This window comes from Triticum dicoccoides, chromosome 2B (assembly GCF_002162155.2).
Source record: "Triticum dicoccoides isolate Atlit2015 ecotype Zavitan chromosome 2B, WEW_v2.0, whole genome shotgun sequence".
NCBI classification, from domain to species: domain Eukaryota; kingdom Viridiplantae; phylum Streptophyta; class Magnoliopsida; order Poales; family Poaceae; genus Triticum; species Triticum dicoccoides.
The window spans coordinates 160,928,106-160,948,805 of record NC_041383.1 but is presented as its reverse complement, the minus strand read 5'-3'; the positions used below and the strand labels follow the sequence as shown (position 1 = coordinate 160,948,805).

Below are 20,700 nucleotides of genomic sequence, written 5' to 3'. Positions count from 1 at the left end.
CCCGTCTATAGACGTTGTACCGACGATGTGATCGTTGACACTGATGAAGACTCAATGTTATCTTCAGAAGTGCCAGGCAAGCAAAACCCCCTTGTTCATTCCGATACAATCCCACTCTCTCGCTCCTGCTCTCTTTTACTGCATTAGGACAACACCGATTCAACTGTTATATGCTGCGGTAGCTGAACCCCTTTATCCCTTGCATGACCTGTCATTCCACAGTAAATAGATGAAACCCACTAGTATGAGTAGGAGTTGTTTGAGCCCTGTTGTGCCTACTCATTCTTGCTTGTTTGTCATGCCTGCTACTGCTTAGAGTTGAGTCAGGTCTGATTCATCGGGGATGAATCAGAGGCGTGTGAACATGTCCTATTGTGTGTGAGCTAAGTGTGTGAACACGATTTGGTAAAGGTAGCGGTGAGAGGCCATGTAGGAGTACATGGTGGGTTGTCTCATTGAAGCCGTCCTTAGGAACTGAGTTCTGTGTTTGTGATCCATGATTCAGCTACTACCATGCATTGGGCCCTGAAATATGACCCCGCTCGACTTCTTATTCACCCTAGTCCTCTGTCCAGGAGTTGCAAGTAGTTTCTGGTGTTTGTAGCTTACTGGAGGCCGTGGACAGCGCTGACCGTAGGGGTGGGCTGTGATGTGGTAGGTACGTGGCACGGTGTACCGGATGCCCGTTTGGTATCTCGGGAACCCTGTTCACATCGTTTGGGGCTGTGAGCGAAACTCCGGCCGGATCTCCTCATGGATGGAACCCGAATAGGCGATAAACCTGGACTAGAGACTTGAGTGTTTAGGTAGGTCGTGGTCTACACCCACGTCGGCTTCGCTTGAAGTCTGCCGAGCACATGTCGTGTGCAGACGCTAAGTGGTGGAAACATGTATGAAGAAGTACACCCCTACAGGGTTAACATCATCTATTCAAATAGCCGTGTCCGCGGAAAAGGACTTCTGGGTTGCTTATATCAGTTCATAGACAAGTGAAAGTGGATACTCTAAAATACGCAAGATAAGCGTGAGTGCTATGGATGGCGTTCTCGTAGGGAGACGGGAGCGGATCCATAGTGGTGTATTGATATGGTGAATATGTGGACTCGTGTGCACCACCTCAAAAGAGTTGCCTGCAGTCGTAGTTTAGGATAGCCACCGAGTCTAAGCTGGCTTGCTGCAGTTAAACCCCACCATCCCCTTTGTTGATAATGATGCATATGTAGTTAGTTCTGATGTAAGTCTTGCTGGGTACATTTGTACTCACGTTTGCCTATTTTATGTTTTTGCAGAGAGACTTCAGTCTCGCTAGTAGTTCCGCGTGGTCTTCGACGTTTAGCTTGATACCTCAGCTACGATCTTGTGCCCTCGGCAGGATCTGGTAGATAGTCAGGCTTCTCAGCCTTTTTCATTTATAGATGTCTGTACTCAGACATGATAGCTTCCGCTTGTGTTTTGAATTGTATGCTCTGAATGTTGGGTCATGAGACCCCTGTTTGTAATATCTCGCTCCTCGGAGCCTAATGAATAAATACTTGAGTCGTAGAGTCATGTTGTGATGCCATGTTGTGTTTGCACATATCGAGCATATTATGTGTATGTTATTGAAATGCTTGGTATGTGTGGGATCTGACTATCTAGTTGTTTATCTTTAGTAGCCTCTCTTACCGGGAAATGTCTCCTAGTGTTTCCACTGAGCCATGGTAGCTTGCTACTGCTCCGGAACACTTAGGCTGGCCGGCATGTGTCCTTCTTCGTTCCTGTGTCTGTCCCTTTGGGGAAATGTCACGCGATGAATACCGGAGTCCTGTAGCCCGCTACAGCCCGGTTCACCGGAGTCCTGCTAGCCCAGTGCTACAGCCTGGATTCACTCGCTGATGACCGACACGTTCGATGCTGGGTCATGGATGCCTGTCCCTGTATGTTAGTGCCACTTTGGGTTCACGACTAGCCATGTCAGCCCGGGTTCTTTGTCATATGGATGCTAGTGACACTATCATATACGTGAGCCAAAAGGCGCAAACGGTCCCGGGCCAGGTAAGGTGGCACCCGTGGAAATACCGTGCGTGAGGCCGCAAGGTGATATGATGTGTTACATGCTAGATCGGTGTGACTTTGGATCGGGATCCTGACAGCTTTGGTATCAGAGCTTGGCTGCATGTAGGATTACCAAGCCAAACTGGTCGAAGTTGAGTCTAGAAATTCTTTAGTTATATAAGGGAATTGATTGTGGGATGGAACATAAGGCTCTTTTTACTCCTTATACCTCATGGCCTTCTGATCTGAGTCATCATCTTCTCTTCTATGGGGATTAAGAACTAGGCTATCTCTTCTTTCCATCAGGATCACGTGTTACTAATCCGTAGACTTATAAGATTGTTGGAATTAAGCCTCAGTTCAGTTTCTACCTCTGTATGTTAACTGTTGATCTCCAAACCTTGATATTGTGCCTCTGAGTGGCCATGCCACCATTTTTGTAGCATGTTTCAAATCTTTTTGAGCATTTATAGCCGTTATGCTGTCCGAGTCATCCCAGGTTTCTAAATAGTCTGATGCATTTGCAAATCCTTTCTTTCCATTCCCGATGTCCCTTATGGTCAGAATAAGCACACTAACCGGTGCGTTGAGGTACTTTATTGCCTCGACATATATGTTGGAATAATTATTATGACCCTAGGTGTTTTAGGGAGTCACCTAGTAATCTAGCAATGTTTTGTGTTCCCAGTGTGAAGATTCTGGCCATCGTTCTCGAAAGCATCTCGTGGTGCTACTTAGGAGTAGGTATTCTATTCCTGGGTTCTTGAACCCGAGATTCACTCTACTTACTTCATGTTGATAGTGTTTGCTAGTTCCTTTAGGTTATTAGTAACCTTTGCGATAGTCCTCAAGGTTCGTGGTACATCCTTCTTCCAATTACCATGAACCATTCTTGGCAGGAGTTCTTCTGAACCAAAAGATGACAACAAGAGTGCTCTCGATGAGTTCTCCATGCTATATTGTGGCTCTGCCAGTTCTACCTTTCCGCATGGGTTATCTGGAAGAAATGTTGAACTTGGTTCGACATACTAATCTATGCATCCACAACTCAGAAAATTATATGTTCCTTTGAGTTGTCCCTCTTAGTTGTCTACTGACCTTCGTCTATCAATTGATAGTCAAGAGTATGCGTGCGTTCGTTTATCGATGCCCATTACTCTTGTGGTCCGTCAAGCCATTCTGTTCTGAATGACTTGGAGAAACAAACTCCAGTACCTCATCCATATCTAGGATTGGGTCAAAGTAGTTGTATTCCGCAGATCAAATGCCAATCCAGCTTTTGGTTCTGTTCTACCTTGGAGTATTACCCCCTTTATGTCAGAATTGTCATGAGAACTGCACCAACTCTCATGAATTTTGACGTAGTGATACTTCTCACCATCATTAGTCATTCCTCGGCCCTCGTGTTGATGCAACCGGGATACCGACAAATGAATTGTGATGTGTGAAATCAATACTCCCAGCAACCTCGTTGCTTGGTAGTTAAAGGATAATAACTTCATTCTTAGCATGTTGGTTTTTGAATCATCCTTCTAAGACTGATCGTGCTACCTAGTCCTTATTTCGGTGCACCCTTCGATTGATGAGTTAGGATCTTGTCAAGTCCTCACTCATTTGATCATATCGTCTTGTCCTCAAAAGCGAGATTGTTCTCGAGCTTAGTAACATACCGGTGGTTCGTGATTTTCCGAATATCTTCTCGGAAGTATTACCAAGTTGTCCCCTGACTGTTATGTTGAGCTCGTGATCAAGTCGGTTTCTTGTGAACCACCCTTTCTCCAAGAATCTGTGTTGGATATCCCGGAGCTAGTTGGTTAAGCTAGACAACAACTTGGAGAGTTGGAAGATAAAAGGTTGCCTGACTTAGTTCGTTCCAAAGGGATATTCTGGTGTAGTGTGTGTTGAAGAAAGATGATATCTTCATCGATTGGTCCCTATGATCAGTTGCTGGACCTATTGTCTTATCAATCCTTTGATTTGAGTTTGGGCTATCGTCAAATCAAATCAGTACCAACGATGCTCGTAATGTTGTCTTACTCATGGTTGATCCCTCGAGCATACACCATTACATCTTTGGTCTGACCAATGCTATCACCGTGTTCACACGATGGTGCAAGTCCACTGATATGGAAATTTCGATGAATTGTTGTTGAGCCCATTGACAACATCCTTATCTCCTCCGTGATTTTGTTGAACATTAAGCTAGTGTTGGAAAGTTGTGTAAGCATTTTGTTCATGCCCCGTTCATGAAAATATATGTTTGGATGAAAGAAGTGACTTCCTTTGATTCACGTGCATTTGATGTAAGTTGCCGTCGTGAATTCGAGGAAGATTGTTTTGTTTCCTTTGGAATCATCCCAAATCAGTCATGCACACGTGCGAAGTATTCTGTAGTCTGGAGACTTGCAACCTTCATTCTATATGTGTCCCTAGCACACTAAGCCACTGATTGACTTGTTCAAGGAAAAGAAGTCTATGCTTGGGATCTAATCCATGGACTTGCGTAAAGACTTCGATATCCTCGATTATGGTTCCCCACCTGAACTCGGTAGTGTTTAGTTATAAGACTACTACGTGGCCATGCTTGTCTGGGACAACGTGATCACATGTTAGTAGCAGAACCAGCTCATGTTTGGAGCTTGCTATCGTAGTTCATTCCCGAGAATCTCGCAACGTCATCTCGTCGATTTGTGTTGCAAACTTTCGTTTTTCTTCCTAGACTCGATGAGTCTGGAATATCCTGACACCAACCAGATCTGAATCTCAGGCAGATATGATGGTTGGAACATTTCCCCAAGAACTATAATATTGGTCCCTCGATAACTGGTAAGTGGATGTCGTGGCCAGCACCACCTAGCCGAAAGACCTATTATTGTAGTATCTTGATTGAAGAAGTTGGCCACCTCCCCATAAGGATTTCGTAGGATTTACTCCCTAGTTGTGCCTTATGATTTCTGTGTTCCGAAGTCCGACCTTTTACTTGATATTCTAGATACCAGACCATTTCAAGGAATGGGATACGCTAGTACATCAAGGAGAACATTAGGAGCGGAGTGCTAAATGTCTCTCGGTCGATCATCCAGATTGTATTCCCTTGGCCCCGCCAAGGTGAAATCTGAGAAGGTGTTATCTTCTTTCGCATCCGCATCGTCCGTCAGTATTCATCATGGTAGCAAGTTGTGTTGCCAGGATCCTTGACACGGATGTTGGTAAAACCTTGATGATTATGGAAATGCTCAAGTTCTTGAGAGCACGTATAAGCTCTAGGTGTTATCAGCGACACTAACTGGGATTGCCCCAGATTTCCTCGGTTACGCTATAACCATTCCAATAGTGGAATAACTCTCTATTGTTGGGTTCTTCCCTAGTTACCAGAATCATTCCCAGCATTTGCATTTTGTTCCCAGCTTGCACCGCCAATGTGCCATTCTACCATGGGTCTCTTCCATTTCCGGTGATAAGCAAATTCATCCATTATGTTGTCTTCAACAAGGTAATCCACATCATTCAAGTCTGAGTATGCCATTCTACCGACCCCCTCCAAACGATCGCTTGAGAATTGCCTTAGGCTAGTTTAAAGAGTTTCAATGATCTCTGAATCAAAGGTAATTCTTTTTGCCACTTAAGGGGATGATTCTACGAGTCACCTTCCCTAAGGTGCATCATTATGGTATCATGGCAACTCAACTCCTCGCTACGTTGACAACCATTCACCACCCTTTTAAGCGTGGAATTGTAGTCTACCTGGTAAACCACGTCATCTGCTCCACTCTATCCCTCTAGAGGTGTGCTTCGTCTCTCAGCTCGAGAGATGTTGCTATGTCTCATTCCGAGAGTTAATCCTGAGTTGTTCGACCTTCGAGAAGATTGATCCTTTTAGAGTTCCCTTCTCCTCTCGTTGTCATGTTGGTTGGAGTTCTCGGAGCAAGACATCAAGATAATGATGGTGATCAAATCAACACTCTTATGGAATGCACCCTGGATCGTGAAGATTATACTAGTTTGCGTTTCCCCTTCGTCTTACCCTACACTTGAATCTCGGGTCGAGATTCTTGTTTAGTGGGGGTGAGTTGTCACATCCCTAGCTTCTGGTAATGCTCTAGGCTAGCTTCATGTGTGCATCATGTCTATATTCTGAAAGTTGAAATGAGGAAATTGAAAGCCTCGGAAATCATTTTAATAAAGGGGCAAGAAACCCTAAAATTGCAATCAGTAAATCCAAAATGCCCTAGAAATAGCTCTGACAATTTTGGCAAGAGTTATAAATCAAACCAAAATTTTGGGGACATTTCTAAGGAATTATTTGGGCTCTGATTTTAAATCAATATTTTATTTGAATTTGGAGTTATATTCATAATATATAATGAATATATTTTCAAATGCCCTGAGATATTTTATGTTTATGAGGAGTAGACCTTAAGTGACATAAAATTATCCAGGGGAGTTTTGGCACTATTTTCAAATTTGTTTGAATTTGAATTCAGTGGCAATTAAATAGAAAACAGAACAGAAATATATAAAAAAGAGAGAAGCCCAGCCACTTACCTGGCGCCCACTTACCTGGCCCAGCTCCTCCAGCGGCCCAGCCCGCCACCGCTACCCCCCCTGTCGCCTTCCTCCTCTGCCAGGAGGACGGGCACGCGCCCGGCGCGCGCGGCCACGCGCCCCGGCCACCTCCTCCCTCCCAGCCTGCTTGGCTCCTCCTCGACGCCCCGGTGACGCCACGCGGCCCCCTCGACCCTCTCTCACTCTCCCGTGTCTCTCCCTCCGCCCCTATCCCCCTCTGCCCCTCTCTCTCCCGCGACCGAACGGAGCTCGTCGCCGCCGCTCGTCGTAGCCACGCCTACCGGCCACCCCACGCCTCACCGACGCCCCAGGAAGCTCCGCCTCGCCTCCCTCTTCATCCTCACCCAGACGAAAGGCACCGGAAGCCCCTGGATGCCTCTAGCTCCGCCGTTCCCTTCCTCGGCCACCGAGGACCGCCGCCGTTGATTTGCCGCCGTCGCCGCCTCCCCGAGCTCGCCGTCTGCTCCAACCGACCACTCGTGAGCTCCTCCACCATTTCCCCCTCTTCCCCGCTTCATTTGATCACCGTAGCCGTCGCCCCCTTTATGGCCGAAACGCGCCGCCGCCGAGCTCGACTCCGGCGTCACTCCGGTGACCATTTGGTCACGCACCAGCGTCCAACGAACTCGAGGCTGCACACAGAGCATGGCTAGCGCGTTAGCTGGTTTGTTTGCATGCTGCATCACCAAACCCGCAACTCACCCGAGCGTCGGCCGCCGCCCAAACGCTCGCCGGCGTCGATCCCGGCCACCGCACGCTCAACCACCCGCACCGCTGGACGCGGAGCACTCCAAGCTCTCCGTAGAGCCTAGTCGCGCACCAAACCGTCGCCGAACGGCGATTTCCGAAGCTCGCCGCCGTGTACTGTGGTCACCGGCGACTCATCGCCGACGTATCTGACGTGGTGTCGTCATTAGCGCTAATGACCCTACTAACCAACCCACCTAGCTCACTGACACCTGGGCCCCACGTTCTAAATAATCTATGTTTTATTTCTGTTTAGATTAGTTAATAAACACACGGGACCCACCAGTCAGAGTTGACTGTGCTGACGTGGCCGTTGACCAGGCCCCACCTGTCATTGACACTGAACAGCACTGTGTCACTGACCAGTGGACCCCACTGGTCAGGTTTGACCTGGACCGCACCCCGTTGACTCGCTTACGTCATGCTGACGTAGTGCTGACGCAATAATTCCTTTCTGGAATTTAAATAAATCTTAAATAATTTAATAATTCCAGAAAATTGTATAAACTTCTAAAAATCATAGAAATTCAACCGTAACTCCAAATTAAATAATTTATATATGAAAAATTATCAGAAAAATTCAAGGAATCCATCTATACCATTTTCATGCATGTTTGAACAATGTTTGTCCTCTGTTTTGGACAAAACAAATAAAGGGCATTTAAATAATCATATATGGAGTTGGAATTTGAATCATGTATTCAAACCAACTTCATTTAAATCATAGCTAGGTGCATCAGCCCAAAACACATTCATATTGCCATGTCATAGCATGCATCATATTGTGCATTGCATTGATCGTGTTTCTTCTGTGTTTGCCGGTGTTGTTCCCCGTCGATAGACGTTGTACCGACGATGTGATCGTTGACACTGATGAAGACTCAATGTTATCTTCAGAAGTGCCAGGCAAGCAAAACCCCCTTGTTCATTCCGATACAATCCCACTCTCTCGCTCCTGCTCTCTTTTACTGCATTAGGACAACACCGATTCAACTGTTATATGCTGCGGTAGCTGAACCCCTTTATCCCTTGCATGACCTGTCATTCCACAGTAAATAGATGAAACCCACTAGTATGAGTAGGAGTTGTTTGAGCCCTGTTGTGCCTACTCATTCTTGCTTGTTTGTCATGCCTGCTACTGCTTAGAGTTGAGTCAGGTCTGATTCATCGGGGATGAATCAGAGGCGTGTGAACATGTCCTATTGTGTGTGAGCTAAGTGTGTGAACACGATTTGGTAAAGGTAGCGGTGAGAGGCCATGTAGGAGTACATGGTGGGTTGTCTCATTGAAGCCGTCCTTAGGAACTGAGTTCTGTGTTTGTGATCCATGATTCAGCTACTACCATGCATTGGGCCCTGAAATATGACCCCGCTCGACTTCTTATTCACCCTAGTCCTCTGTCCAGGAGTTGCAAGTAGTTTCTGGTGTTTGTAGCTTACTGGAGGCCGTGGACAGCGCTGACCGTAGGGGTGGGCTGTGATGTGGTAGGTACGTGGCACGGTGTACCGGATGCCCGTTTGGTATCTCGGGAACCCTGTTCACATCGTTTGGGGCTGTGAGCGAAACTCCGGCCGGATCTCCTCATGGATGGAACCCGAATAGGCGATAAACCTGGACTAGAGACTTGAGTGTTTAGGTAGGTCGTGGTCTACACCCACGTCGGCTTCGCTTGAAGTCTGCCGAGCACATGTCGTGTGCAGACGCTAAGTGGTGGAAACATGTATGAAGAAGTACACCCCTGCAGGGTTAACATCATCTATTCAAATAGCCGTGTCCGCGGAAAAGGACTTCTGGGTTGCTTATATCAGTTCATAGACAAGTGAAAGTGGATACTCTAAAATACGCAAGATAAGCGTGAGTGCTATGGATGGCGTTCTCGTAGGGAGACGGGAGCGGATCCATAGTGGTGTATTGATATGGTGAATATGTGGACTCGTGTGCGCCACCTCAAAAGAGTTGCCTGCAGTCGTAGTTTAGGATAGCCACCGAGTCTAAGCTGGCTTGCTGCAGTTAAACCCCACCATCCCCTTTGTTGATAATGATGCATATGTAGTTAGTTCTGATGTAAGTCTTGCTGGGTACATTTGTACTCACGTTTGCCTATTTTATGTTTTTGCAGAGAGACTTCAGTCTCGCTAGTAGTTCCGCGTGGTCTTCGACGTTTAGCTTGATACCTCAGCTACGATCTTGTGCCCTCGGCAGGATCTGGTAGATAGTCAGGCTTCTCAGCCTTTTTCATTTATAGATGTCTGTACTCAGACATGATAGCTTCTGCTTGTGTTTTGAATTGTATGCTCTGAATGTTGGGTCATGAGACCCCTGTTTGTAATATCTCGCTCCTCGGAGCCTAATGAATAAATACTTGAGTCGTAGAGTCATGTTGTGATGCCATGTTGTGTTTGCACATATCGAGCATATTATGTGTATGTTATTGAAATGCTTGGTATGTGTGGGATCTGACTATCTAGTTGTTTATCTTTAGTAGCCTCTCTTACCGGGAAATGTCTCCTAGTGTTTCCACTGAGCCATGGTAGCTTGCTACTGCTCCGGAACACTTAGGCTGGCCGGCATGTGTCCTTCTTCGTTCCTGTGTCTGTCCCTTCGGGGAAATGTCACGCGATGAATACCGGAGTCCTGTAGCCCGCTACAGCCCGGTTCACCGGAGTCCTGCTAGCCCAGTGCTACAGCCTGGATTCACTCGCTGATGACCGACACGTTCGATGCTGGGTCATGGATGCCTGTCCCTGTAAGTTAGTGCCACTTTGGGTTCACGACTAGCCATGTCAGCCCGGGTTCTTTGTCATATGGATGCTAGCGACACTATCATATACGTGAGCCAAAAGGCGCAAACGGTCCCGGGCCAGGTAAGGTGGCACCCGTGGAAATACCGTGCGTGAGGCCGCAAGGTGATATGATGTGTTACATGCTAGATCGGTGTGACTTAGGATCGGGGTCCTGACAATAACGCTTGTTGATTTAAAATATTACCTTCTGCACGGCCGTTTATAAAATCTTAGAGTTGGCCAGTCATTGGCTTCTGCCCCCATGTAACTAGTACCGGGGTGTTCGGGATAAATCTAAACACTCTTTATCCAAATTTTTGGTCCTTTAAGGAGGTATTTAGCGCAACGAACAAGGCAATCGGACTATATAGCTTTATCACTCTCACTTAGCCATAGAAGTATATAATTTTAAATTTTGACGTAGCCCTTGGTATTCGGAAGGCCGAACTTGGGGCGCTATACACGCCTAAATCGGACAAGGCCGATTCCTCGCCCAAAGCGGAAAAATCTTGAAGGATTTGAGACCTCTCAAACAGCGACCAGCTCTCGTCACATCATAACAGTCAGTTTTCGGCTTTCTCTACTAAGGTGCTCGTCGGGAAGAACCGGGACACAATCGTAGTAGTTCTCCCTGTGCCACCTTAGTCGATGTAGCGGAACGTAAGGCAGCAAAACATGGGAGCTGGGCAAACCCAACTATTGACCCAAGACATGATTCAGAGCTGATGCATATAATGCTATAAGTTTGGGGTGTCGCACTGTCGAAAGTGTTCGGACTTTTCTTGCTGTGTTATGGGTACACTGAAGCCCCTGGCGGACTAAACGTACTAGAATGTACGGGTGCAATTTGTAATAGATAAGCAGTCAAGGAAAAAGATAAAGAAATGTAATAATAAGCTGACGTTGTACGTTATTTTCCATTATTGTTTGAATAGTACGTCAAGGCATATTATACAAGTAGTGCGATAAGCAAAATAGGACTATTTGACATGTCCTGACCAAAGGCGAGCTGCGTGTGGGTATGTAAAACAGGTATAACGATCGTTAGCAAAGACCACCTGGGGATTCCTTTGTACATCAAAGCTCCTTGCTTCCTTGGTGTTTCCGTCCCGTGATGGGTCCAATAGTCCGGTTACTGGAGGAGCCTCCAGAAAATAGTGACCTGAAAGAAAGAAAAGGGTGAAAGTGTATGGCTCCTAGGGCAGTTGAGCCGCATTATGGGTCATGCTCTAGATGTGCCTCCGCCTATGCCCATGGTATTTTAAGTGCGTAATTATGTACGCGTGCCACGAATTTCACCGCTTGACTAGGACTAGGAGGAGGCCGAATTGCTAGGCGAGCTCAGGGCGTGCCGGACGATCCTGTTGCAGGGTAATTCGGACCCGTTTAATGGTGTCCGGAGGCTTTATAGCCGAATTGGGGGTCCGCCTAACTAGGATGCTCTGTACCTCTGTTGTGAGGGCCACGGTGTGCTCCTCTGTACAGAAGGAGTGCTCTGTGTTTCCATTGACTGTTATAACCCGGGAGGTCCTGGCATCTTGAGCTTGAGATAGGCATAATGTGGCACCGCATTGAATCGAGCGAATGTGGTTCGTCCTAGTAGTGCATGCTAACCACTACGAAAGGGGACGATATCGAAGATTAACTCCTCGCTTCGGAAGTTATCCGGGGATCCGAAGACCACTTCTAGTGTGATTGAGCCTGTGCAACGGGCCTCTACACCTAGTATGACATCTTTAAAGGTGGTTTTGGTGGGTTTGATCCTTGAGGGATCGATGCCCATTTTGTGCACTGTGTCCTGATAGAGCAGGTTCAGGTTGCTGCCATCGTCCATAAGGACTCTTGTAAGGTGGAATCCGTCAATGATGGGGTCGAGGACCAACGCGGCCGAACCGCCATGACGGATGCTGGTCGGATGGTCCCTGCGATCGAAAGTGATCGGATAAGAAGACCATGGGTTGAACTTTGGGGAGACTGGCTCCATCGCATAGACGTCCCTTAGTGCACGCTTCCGTTTCCTCTTGGGAATATGGGTTGCGTATATTATGTTTACCGTTTTCACTTGGGGAGGAAATTTCTTCTATCCTCCTATGTTCGGCGCCCGGGGCTCCCCGTCGTCATCGTTATGTAGCCCCTTTTCCTTGTTTTCGGCATTTAACTTGTCGGCCTGTTTGAACACCCAGCATTCTCTGTTGGTGTGGTTGGCTGGTTTATCGGGGGTGCCGTGAATTTGACACGAGCGATCGAGTATGCGGTCCAGACTGGACGGGCCCGGATTGTTTCTTTTGAATGGCTTTTTCCGCTGACCGGACTTAGAGCCACTGAATCCGGCATTGAATGTCGTGTCTTCAGCGTTATCGCCATTGTTGCGATGCTTGTGCCTGTTGCGTCGGGGCTTGCCGTTGTTATCTCTGGCATCTGAAGTGCTAGGATTTCTTGATGTGATGTTGCTACGAACCAGCCAGCTATCCTCGCCCGCACAAAAGCGGGTCATGAGTGTCATGAGGGCTGCCATGGACTTCAGCTTCTCTTGGCCGAGGTGTTAGGCGAGCCACTCGTCGCGGGTGTTATGCTTAAAGGCCGCTAGGGCTTTGGCATCCGGACAGTCGACAATTTGGTTCTTTTTAGTTAGGAACTGAGTCCAGAATTTCCTGGCTGACTCTCCGGGCTGTTGGGTTATGTGACTTAAATCGTCAGCGTCCAGTGGTCGCACATAAGTGCCCTAGAAGTTATCCAGGAATGCGTCTTCCAGGTTCTCCCAACTTCCAATGGAGTTTACCGGCAAACTATTCAGCCAATGCTGGGCCGGTCCCTTGAGTTTTAATGGGAGGTACTTGATGGCATGTAGATCATCGCCGCGGGCCATGTGAATGTGGAGAAGGAAATCTTCAATCCATACCACGGGGTCTGTTGTCCCATCATATGATTCGGTGTTCACGGGCTTAAACCCTTCTAGGAACTCATGGTCCATTACTTCGTCGGTGAAGCATAGGGGGTGTGCGGCGCCTCTATGCCGGGCTACATCACGACGCAGTTCAAATGAGTCTGGTCGGTTGTATTCGGCCTGGCCAAATTTATTTTTAGTGTATCTGGCGTGGTGATCATCATGTGTTGGGGCGCGCCGCCGTGATCCGTAGATCGACCTTGACTGTCATGCTTTGTTTTCCAACACGTCTCGCAGGTCATCCGTGTAGCCCCGGGCCTTCGTGTTTTTGCTTGTTTGGCGACAGGGTGCGGGCTGGTGTTCGGGCTGATATGCCGCTTTATCTTGGCCACGAGGTGGACGGTCAGCCGCGTCCTGCACTGGTAGTGTAGGCTCTAGGGCCTCCTCCTCGAATCGAGGTAACAACCTGCGCTTTGGGTAACTTTTGGTTGGGCGCTCGAGTCCGTATTCCTCGGCTGCCAGGACCTCGGTCCATCTATCAGTTAGCAGATCTTGATCATCTTGAAGCTGCTGCTGCTTTTTCTTCAGGCTTTTTGCAGTGGCTATAAGCCGGCGCTTGAAGCACTCCTGCTCGACAGGATCCTCAGGCACGATGAATTCTTTGTCACCGAGGCTTACCTCGTCGTTGGAGAGAGGCATGTAATTGTCGTCCTCCGAATCTCCATCCATTGCCTGTTCATCAGGGCTATCTTGCCCATCCTCCCGTCCGGCTTGCTCGACACTTGGCTGGGCGGGATTGTTTTCGTCTTCGGCACCATCCGAAGTGTTGTTGTCTCTTGTGCCGGTATCGCCATTTTTGCTATGGCGGGGCTTAGAGCGGCGCCGTCAGCGCTTAGATTGCTTCTTGAGGGGATTATCCTCTATTGCCTTGTCGCCATTTCTTTCTTTGGGCGTGTCCACCATATATATATATATCATATGATGAGGTGGTTGTCCAGCGCCCTGTGGGCGGTGGTTCCTACTCTTCTCCCGCATCGTCATCCATACCGTCGATGTCTTCAGAGTCAGAATCAAGCATGTCGGTTAAGTCGTCGACAGTGGCTATTAAGTGGGTGGTGGGTGGGGAACAAATTTCTTCGTCGTCCGCTTCCCACTCAAGCCGGACATAGTTCGGCCAAGGGTCTACTGACAGGGGGAGAGATTTCAGTGAATTTAGCACGTCGCCCAAGGGCGAGTGCTGAAAGATATCCGCGGAGGTAAACTCCATGATCGATGCCCAATCAGATAAGATAGGCACGGATGCACGTGGTTTGTAGCCTATAGCCGGAGACGAGTCCGAGGGTCCGATGACACAGACCTTATTGGAGGCGAAGTCTGTGTTCGGCTCTAACGCTGCTAAGTGTGCGGCCTCCGTGGCGGGGTCCATCCACCCATCCTCGGATGGCGCGATCTGCTCCGAATTAAGAGCTGGGGCAACCGTAGGTGTGATCTCTCGAACACCGTCCGATGGCAGATCTAAGTCATGCTCCTCGTGACTGTTCGGCGCACCTGTCATGGGCTCGAATCCGTCAAAGATCAAGTCTTCGCGGATGACGGTGGTGTAGTTCAGGCTTCCAAACCTGACCTGATGGCCAGGGGTGTAGCTATCGATCTACTCCAGATGGCCAAGCGAGTTGGCCCGCAGTGCGAAGTCGCCGAATACGAAGATCTGTACAGGGAGGAAAACCTCACCCTGGATCGCATCGTTGTGGATGATCGAAGGAGCCATCAAGCCTTATCGTGACGACACAGTGGAACTCTCAATGAAAGCACCAATGTCGGTGTCAAAACCGGCAGATCTCGGGTAGGGGGTCCCGAACTGTGCGTCTAAGGCTAATGGTAACAGGAGGCAGGGGGCACAATGTTTACCTAGGTTTGGGCCCTCTCGATGGAGGTAATACCCTACTTCCTGCTTGATTGATCTTGATGATATGAGTATTACAAGAGTTGATCTACCACAAGATTGTAGAGACTAAACCCTAGAAGCTAGCCTATGATTATGATTGTTGTTGTCCTACGGACTAAACCCTCTGGTTTATATAGACATAGAGGGGGCTAGGGTTACACAGAGTCGGTTACAGAGAAGGAGATCTACATATCCGAATTGCCAAGCTTGCCTTCCATGCAAAGGAGAGTTCCACCCGGACACGGGACGAAGTCTTCAATCTTGTATCTTCATAGTCCAACAGTCGGGCACGAGTACATAGTCCGGCTGTCCGAGGACCCCATAATTCGGGACTCCCTCAGTCGCCCCGTCTACGTCTATCATGGACCTCACGTCGATTGACGACATCCAGGTGGGGGCTTCGACGAGGAAGAGTAGGTCATGGGAGACGGCGATGCCTTGTCTCATGTGGGCCAATCTATGTCCCATGTTCTACTCTTCCTCACTGAGACTGAACTTTCACTTCGCGGGTGTCACATCTATCGGACATGGGCATGGAAGGGAACAATAAGGACGGGCGCCGGCAAAGATTAGACTAGACTTTATGTTGCATGTAATTGTATGAATTTGAAGATTTGCTAATAAGGTACCCAGTCGACGGTCGTGGAAGAGGACATTTGAGGGGGTCGGCACTGTCCACGGACACGCGTCCGCGGACGTTTAGGGGACGGATTTGCTAAGTCCGGTTGTAATTCCCAAGGAACGAATTAAAATACGTCGGATTCCCGAAATGGAACTAGTGCTCCAGTGCACGCACCATATACGTAAAAGTAATTTAGTTATTAAGAAATATTCAAAAAATCTAAAAAAATCTTTTGTACTCCCTCCGTTCCCATTTTCTCTGCGCATAACTTTTTCTCTTTTTTTCCTACTTGCTCTGTGCGTTCCGCTTCCACTACAAGAAATAAGTCAACTTGTGACCTTGACTATTGGTCACTAAATGGTCATTGTTTTTCATTTGTGACCTTTTTATGACCAAAAACAGATGGTCAAAAGCTGGCGGTCGTAAACTGAAATTGACGACCTTCTTCGGGATAAGGTCGTAGACATTTACGACCAAAACAAAAGGTCGTTAATCCCATGACCTTTTGTTTTGGTCACTGGCTGTCAACCCAGGCCACGTCGGATCCGACGTGGCAATCTGACGTGGCAAAATTGCGACCAATTGAAAAGGTCATTGATAAGATTCAACCCGGTCCACTTCGGTGTCTATATGGGCCGAGCCCAACAATTCAGCCCATTTACTGTTTTTTCTATGAATTTTTGGTCAGCTTCATGGGCCAAGCCTAACATTGCAGCCTTTTCATTTTTGGGTCGTGGCCTTATTTCTTAATACTCAGTTTTCCTTTTTTTAAAGGGGTCCACTAGTCAGATGGGTCCTAGTGCATGTAATAGTTTAACTCATGTTAACTAGCAGTAACCTTCACAAGACAGCCTCAAACGAACAACAGCAAGTGTATGTATTAGTTTAACTCATGTTAACTAACAGTAAGCTTCACAAGAGATAATCCATTCCAATGACAACCTCAAACGAACCATCAAGTCAACTCATCATACATCACATTTACAGCTAACAGCAGCAATACATCATACATCATAGAGAACGATTCACATAAACCGACAAACTAAACTAGAGGCACATCATAAGCTCACAAGCATGGCTGCCGCAGCAATTTGTTTCACTAGTAAAGACAGCGACTTTCTTCCTCGACCAGACAGCAGCTCAGCTCACATCCTCTACCTCCTAACAGGAGGATCACCACCACATCCACCAGCAGCCTGCATGAATGTTTTGGCAAGTCCAAGTGTTAGTGACTATACATATGACTGTATATGTATATTAACAAATAACAACAGCAGAGCAGGTGTACATCAAAGACATGGACTGGAAGACAATCTGACTGTTAGTACTATCTACTTCTGGTTCAAATTAAGCAAATTTCTATGATAGGTTGATCTAAATGTAGCACATTCATACATATACTTAAGTTGTTAAATAGAACAATAAATCATGGACTGGAGCACATTCATACATATACTTAAGTTGTTAAACAGAATCGTAGAAGGCCATCACGTAATCCAGAAAAATTGAACACATATATGCATGCTTGTCAAAGTTTAATTCTAGAGAATTAAAGTGCTTCCAATAGTAACCAAATTGTTTTAATACTCAGCCATCCAGTACCACACAGGAAGCGAATCCTAAAATAAAAATGCACTTCTGAACAGAGCGACACACTACAAGAACTTACCAACAGGGTTGAACAATGGATGACATACAGTACAAGAAAAAGAGCAGGAGAATGGATTCTGGTAGAATGTTGCATCTTCCAAATGAAGACGATTTGCTTTTGGAGCTAGCTAGCACTTGGAAGAATCTGGAATCAGCCGAGATTAAGAATCTATAATGCAAAAACCATAACCATTGAAGATTGAAAGAATCTGTTAAGTGAGTTCACTCTCTTTCTAGATATTTTGACAATTTTGAGTCAACACACATATTAAAGTAAGCGACCATATGATTTATATATGCTGGCCCAAACACTACCCTTGAGTAACATCTCAATTAAGCACAAGTAACAAAGTAGAGGAGATGGATCAATCATAGCAAGGGTTTAGGATAATGCCCTCAAACTTGTATGTGTCAAGTATTTAGAAACAAAACAGTGTCACATTTATGGAAATAGAGGGACTAAAAATATATGTGAGCATAAGGTATTCAATGAGTAGACTCAAAGGCAAATGGCATCATAGAGAAGATAAAAGCACAAGATGACTGCAGTGAATAGGCTACAAGTTAATACAATTAACACAAGTTAATACAAGCCTGATGTACTACTCAGGCTAAGAAGAAGTAGGTACAGTAGTAGTTTTAGCACACTAGTACATGTGTTAAAATGGAAGCATCGCTGCTGGGTTATATTAATAAATAATCCAAGTGTTGCAAGAGCCAAAAAAATTAAAAAAAATCTCGGAAACATGCTTGGAACCCACACGTTACATATCTATGCATATATCCCCATACAACTACAGAACCAATACAGCAACTAAGCCTATAAATTTTTTGCTCCCAGCCAGCATCATGAATTTTCTCAGCTAGTACTAACTACCAAGCTGGTCACTGCCTTAGCCATACTACAGTAACACGTCCTTATATACTACTCCATACAGTACTGGAGTAGAAAATAAAGAACCAGTTTTCAGCTGACAGTATGCCATGGCGCAGCCAAATAAACAGCGGCAGCATATCAAAATTCGCAACCAGAGGAAGAGAAAGGGGCACCGGGGAGGGAGGGAGGGCGGAAGGGGATGGGGGGATTACCCAGCCCTGGATCTCCTCCTGGACGATGTAGAAGGGGTCCTACGCAGAGCACATGGCGGACACCGGAGGTTGGCGAGGTCGGCGAGGGGCAGCTGCTGCCTCCGAGGACGCAGCCGCAGCAATAGCATCTCGTCGCCTCCTCCAGCTCCGGCTCCGGTGATTGTCGCGGTCCAGCCAGCTCGACGAAGTGACGCGCATCAAAGCACACACGCGCGCGCCGGCGAGCAAGCTAGGTGTAGTGCTTCGTCGACGCCACATCCAGTAGTGGTTCAGCGAGATGTCATGGACCTGCAAAAACAATTAAAGAGAGCAAATAATAAGGTAACATCACCAATAAATTGTAGCTTTTGAAAGCAACTATAGTTATTCAGAAAACATGGTTGCTGCAACTTTAAGCCAAGCAGTACACATTCATGTCAAATATACATGTGTAAGATACTAGAAGCATTTCATTGCATATCTATGTGTACTGCTATAATTTTACGCCAAGCAGTGGACTAGTACATCAATTACACTAAGCCTCAACCCACTATTTAAAAACGTATTTTATCATCATTCTTCAATATCTTGAATTTCAGAATGGCCACTGTTTGTATTTTAATGAAGAACACCCCAAGCAAATAACAATAGATTGTCTGCACCTGTGGCCAAAGGAAATACTCAGTTTGTTGGGCTAATTTGATTTGTACTGCTACTTGCTAAAAACTAGAGTGGTAATTATAATCTGTAAAAGGGAAGAGCAAGTTTTGACAAGAAAATGTCGGTTGCACGACCAAGTAGTAATAATTGATTTAAGTAGGGTAACATAGAGATCCACAACTCTAGACAGAGAGTCTGAATGTGGTGGTTAGACGGGACCAGACAAATTAAGATACGGTTGAGTCGTCCCTCAATCATAGCAACGGTCAACACCCAATCCATATTCTACTATTTATCTAGTCTAAGCATGCATGCACATGGTTACACGTGGGATTGACGTGGCATGCACATGTGGTGGTAGCCGTAGTGCTGCACAATTTGCCGTGTTTAGAGAGAAACAAGGAAACTTGATCTACACTCATTGACCAACCTGTCGATCAGAGCAAAGGCAGCCGGCCTAATATATCGATCCATTGATAAGTAGAGTATCAATGCTACCAGTTCACAGTGGAAGAAGTTGTCCTTGCCACCAGCTCTGAAAAAGGAGTTCAATGTATCCAACGTTTTATCATTATGGAAGAGAAAAAGAGTAAACGTTTCGAAGAAAAGAAGGATGACCATAAATTAGGCACTTGCCTGCAGATGCCGCATCCATTGTACTGATACTGCTTCTTTGAGATCTGTAACAGGGTAACATAGCTGTCAGACATCAAAAATGAAAATGCTTCATAGAGTAACTATTCCTTTGCTCAGGCATTTTTCACAGAATGTGAAAATGCTTCATGGAGTAACAATTCCTCTATCTATTTTTCAGAAAATTCTCCTTGAATCTTGTCATAGCGATGACAAGAGGTCCAAGACTTGCACAACAGTACTAAAATAAAAAACACAGCACTGAACATCTACTGAAGCAATATGAATGAATCAATAGCAACTCCAGTACATACTTCAGATCTGAAGAGTATCTTAAATTGATCACAATTGGCATTGGAATTATCACACACTGGTGCCCAGTACTTTTCACACCAAAAAATCACAGGCGGCATCCGCCTGGATCAGGGCTCTACATCAAAGTTAAACGCTGGATCGACGAACTCGAATCATCATCTTTCACATGCCAAACACCACGGGGGAGACAAGCCGCTGGGTCAATCCTAGCAACACGCAGGGGCAGATCTAGATGGTAAATCAGGCAGTAGGAATAGAACCTAGGCCGTGGGTAAAGAGTTACTACTTGCTAGTGTCACACGCATCATACATGGCATTGATGTAGTTAGGAGCTCGCATTTGCAGTTGCGGTGGCGTGACTCGAAACAAAAAATGGGGAATGATACATGGCTCCTGCCTCCCAAAACGCGCAGGCATACTCAACAAAGAGTATTCCCTGCCACGAGCAGCAAGAATGATTTCATGAATTTTGCCACTACATGATTATATTTAAAGTAGCAAAAGAATTGTTAAATGCAGGCTATTTATTTGGCTATTATGAAGCAGTAAACCTTCAAACATGAATACACTTTATTAGTTGGCAGGATTGGCAAATGCGTCGTAGCAATTTAAGAAATAGAAGTGCATTTCTATGTGGTAAAATGATGTGCCTAGTTGCTGAAAAATGATGTTTATTTATGTTGACAAAATGCTTTTGAGGAGTTGGCATCCAGTTCTTATTGAGCTATACAAAGAGGATAGAATTGAGCACTGTCGTGCAACTAGGGACTTGAGTAGCTACGGCTGCTATGTG

The 20,700-nt window shown here is 46.4% G+C and overlaps 1 protein-coding gene across 1 annotated transcript; it reads right to left on the bottom strand.

Annotated features, from left to right (window-relative positions):
- Positions 1 to 16,535: 16,535 nt before the first annotated feature.
- Positions 16,536 to 18,603, bottom strand: LOC119367445. Its single transcript, XM_037632957.1, has 3 exons — positions 18,321 to 18,603; positions 17,251 to 17,400; positions 16,536 to 16,777 (listed from the first exon to the last, which is right to left on the bottom strand). The coding sequence occupies exons 1-3, from the start codon at positions 18,446 to 18,448 to the stop codon at positions 16,681 to 16,683; spliced, it is 375 nt and encodes a 124-aa protein (XP_037488854.1). The 5' UTR covers positions 18,449 to 18,603; the 3' UTR covers positions 16,536 to 16,680.
- Between the last annotated feature and the right edge of the window lie 2,097 nt (positions 18,604 to 20,700).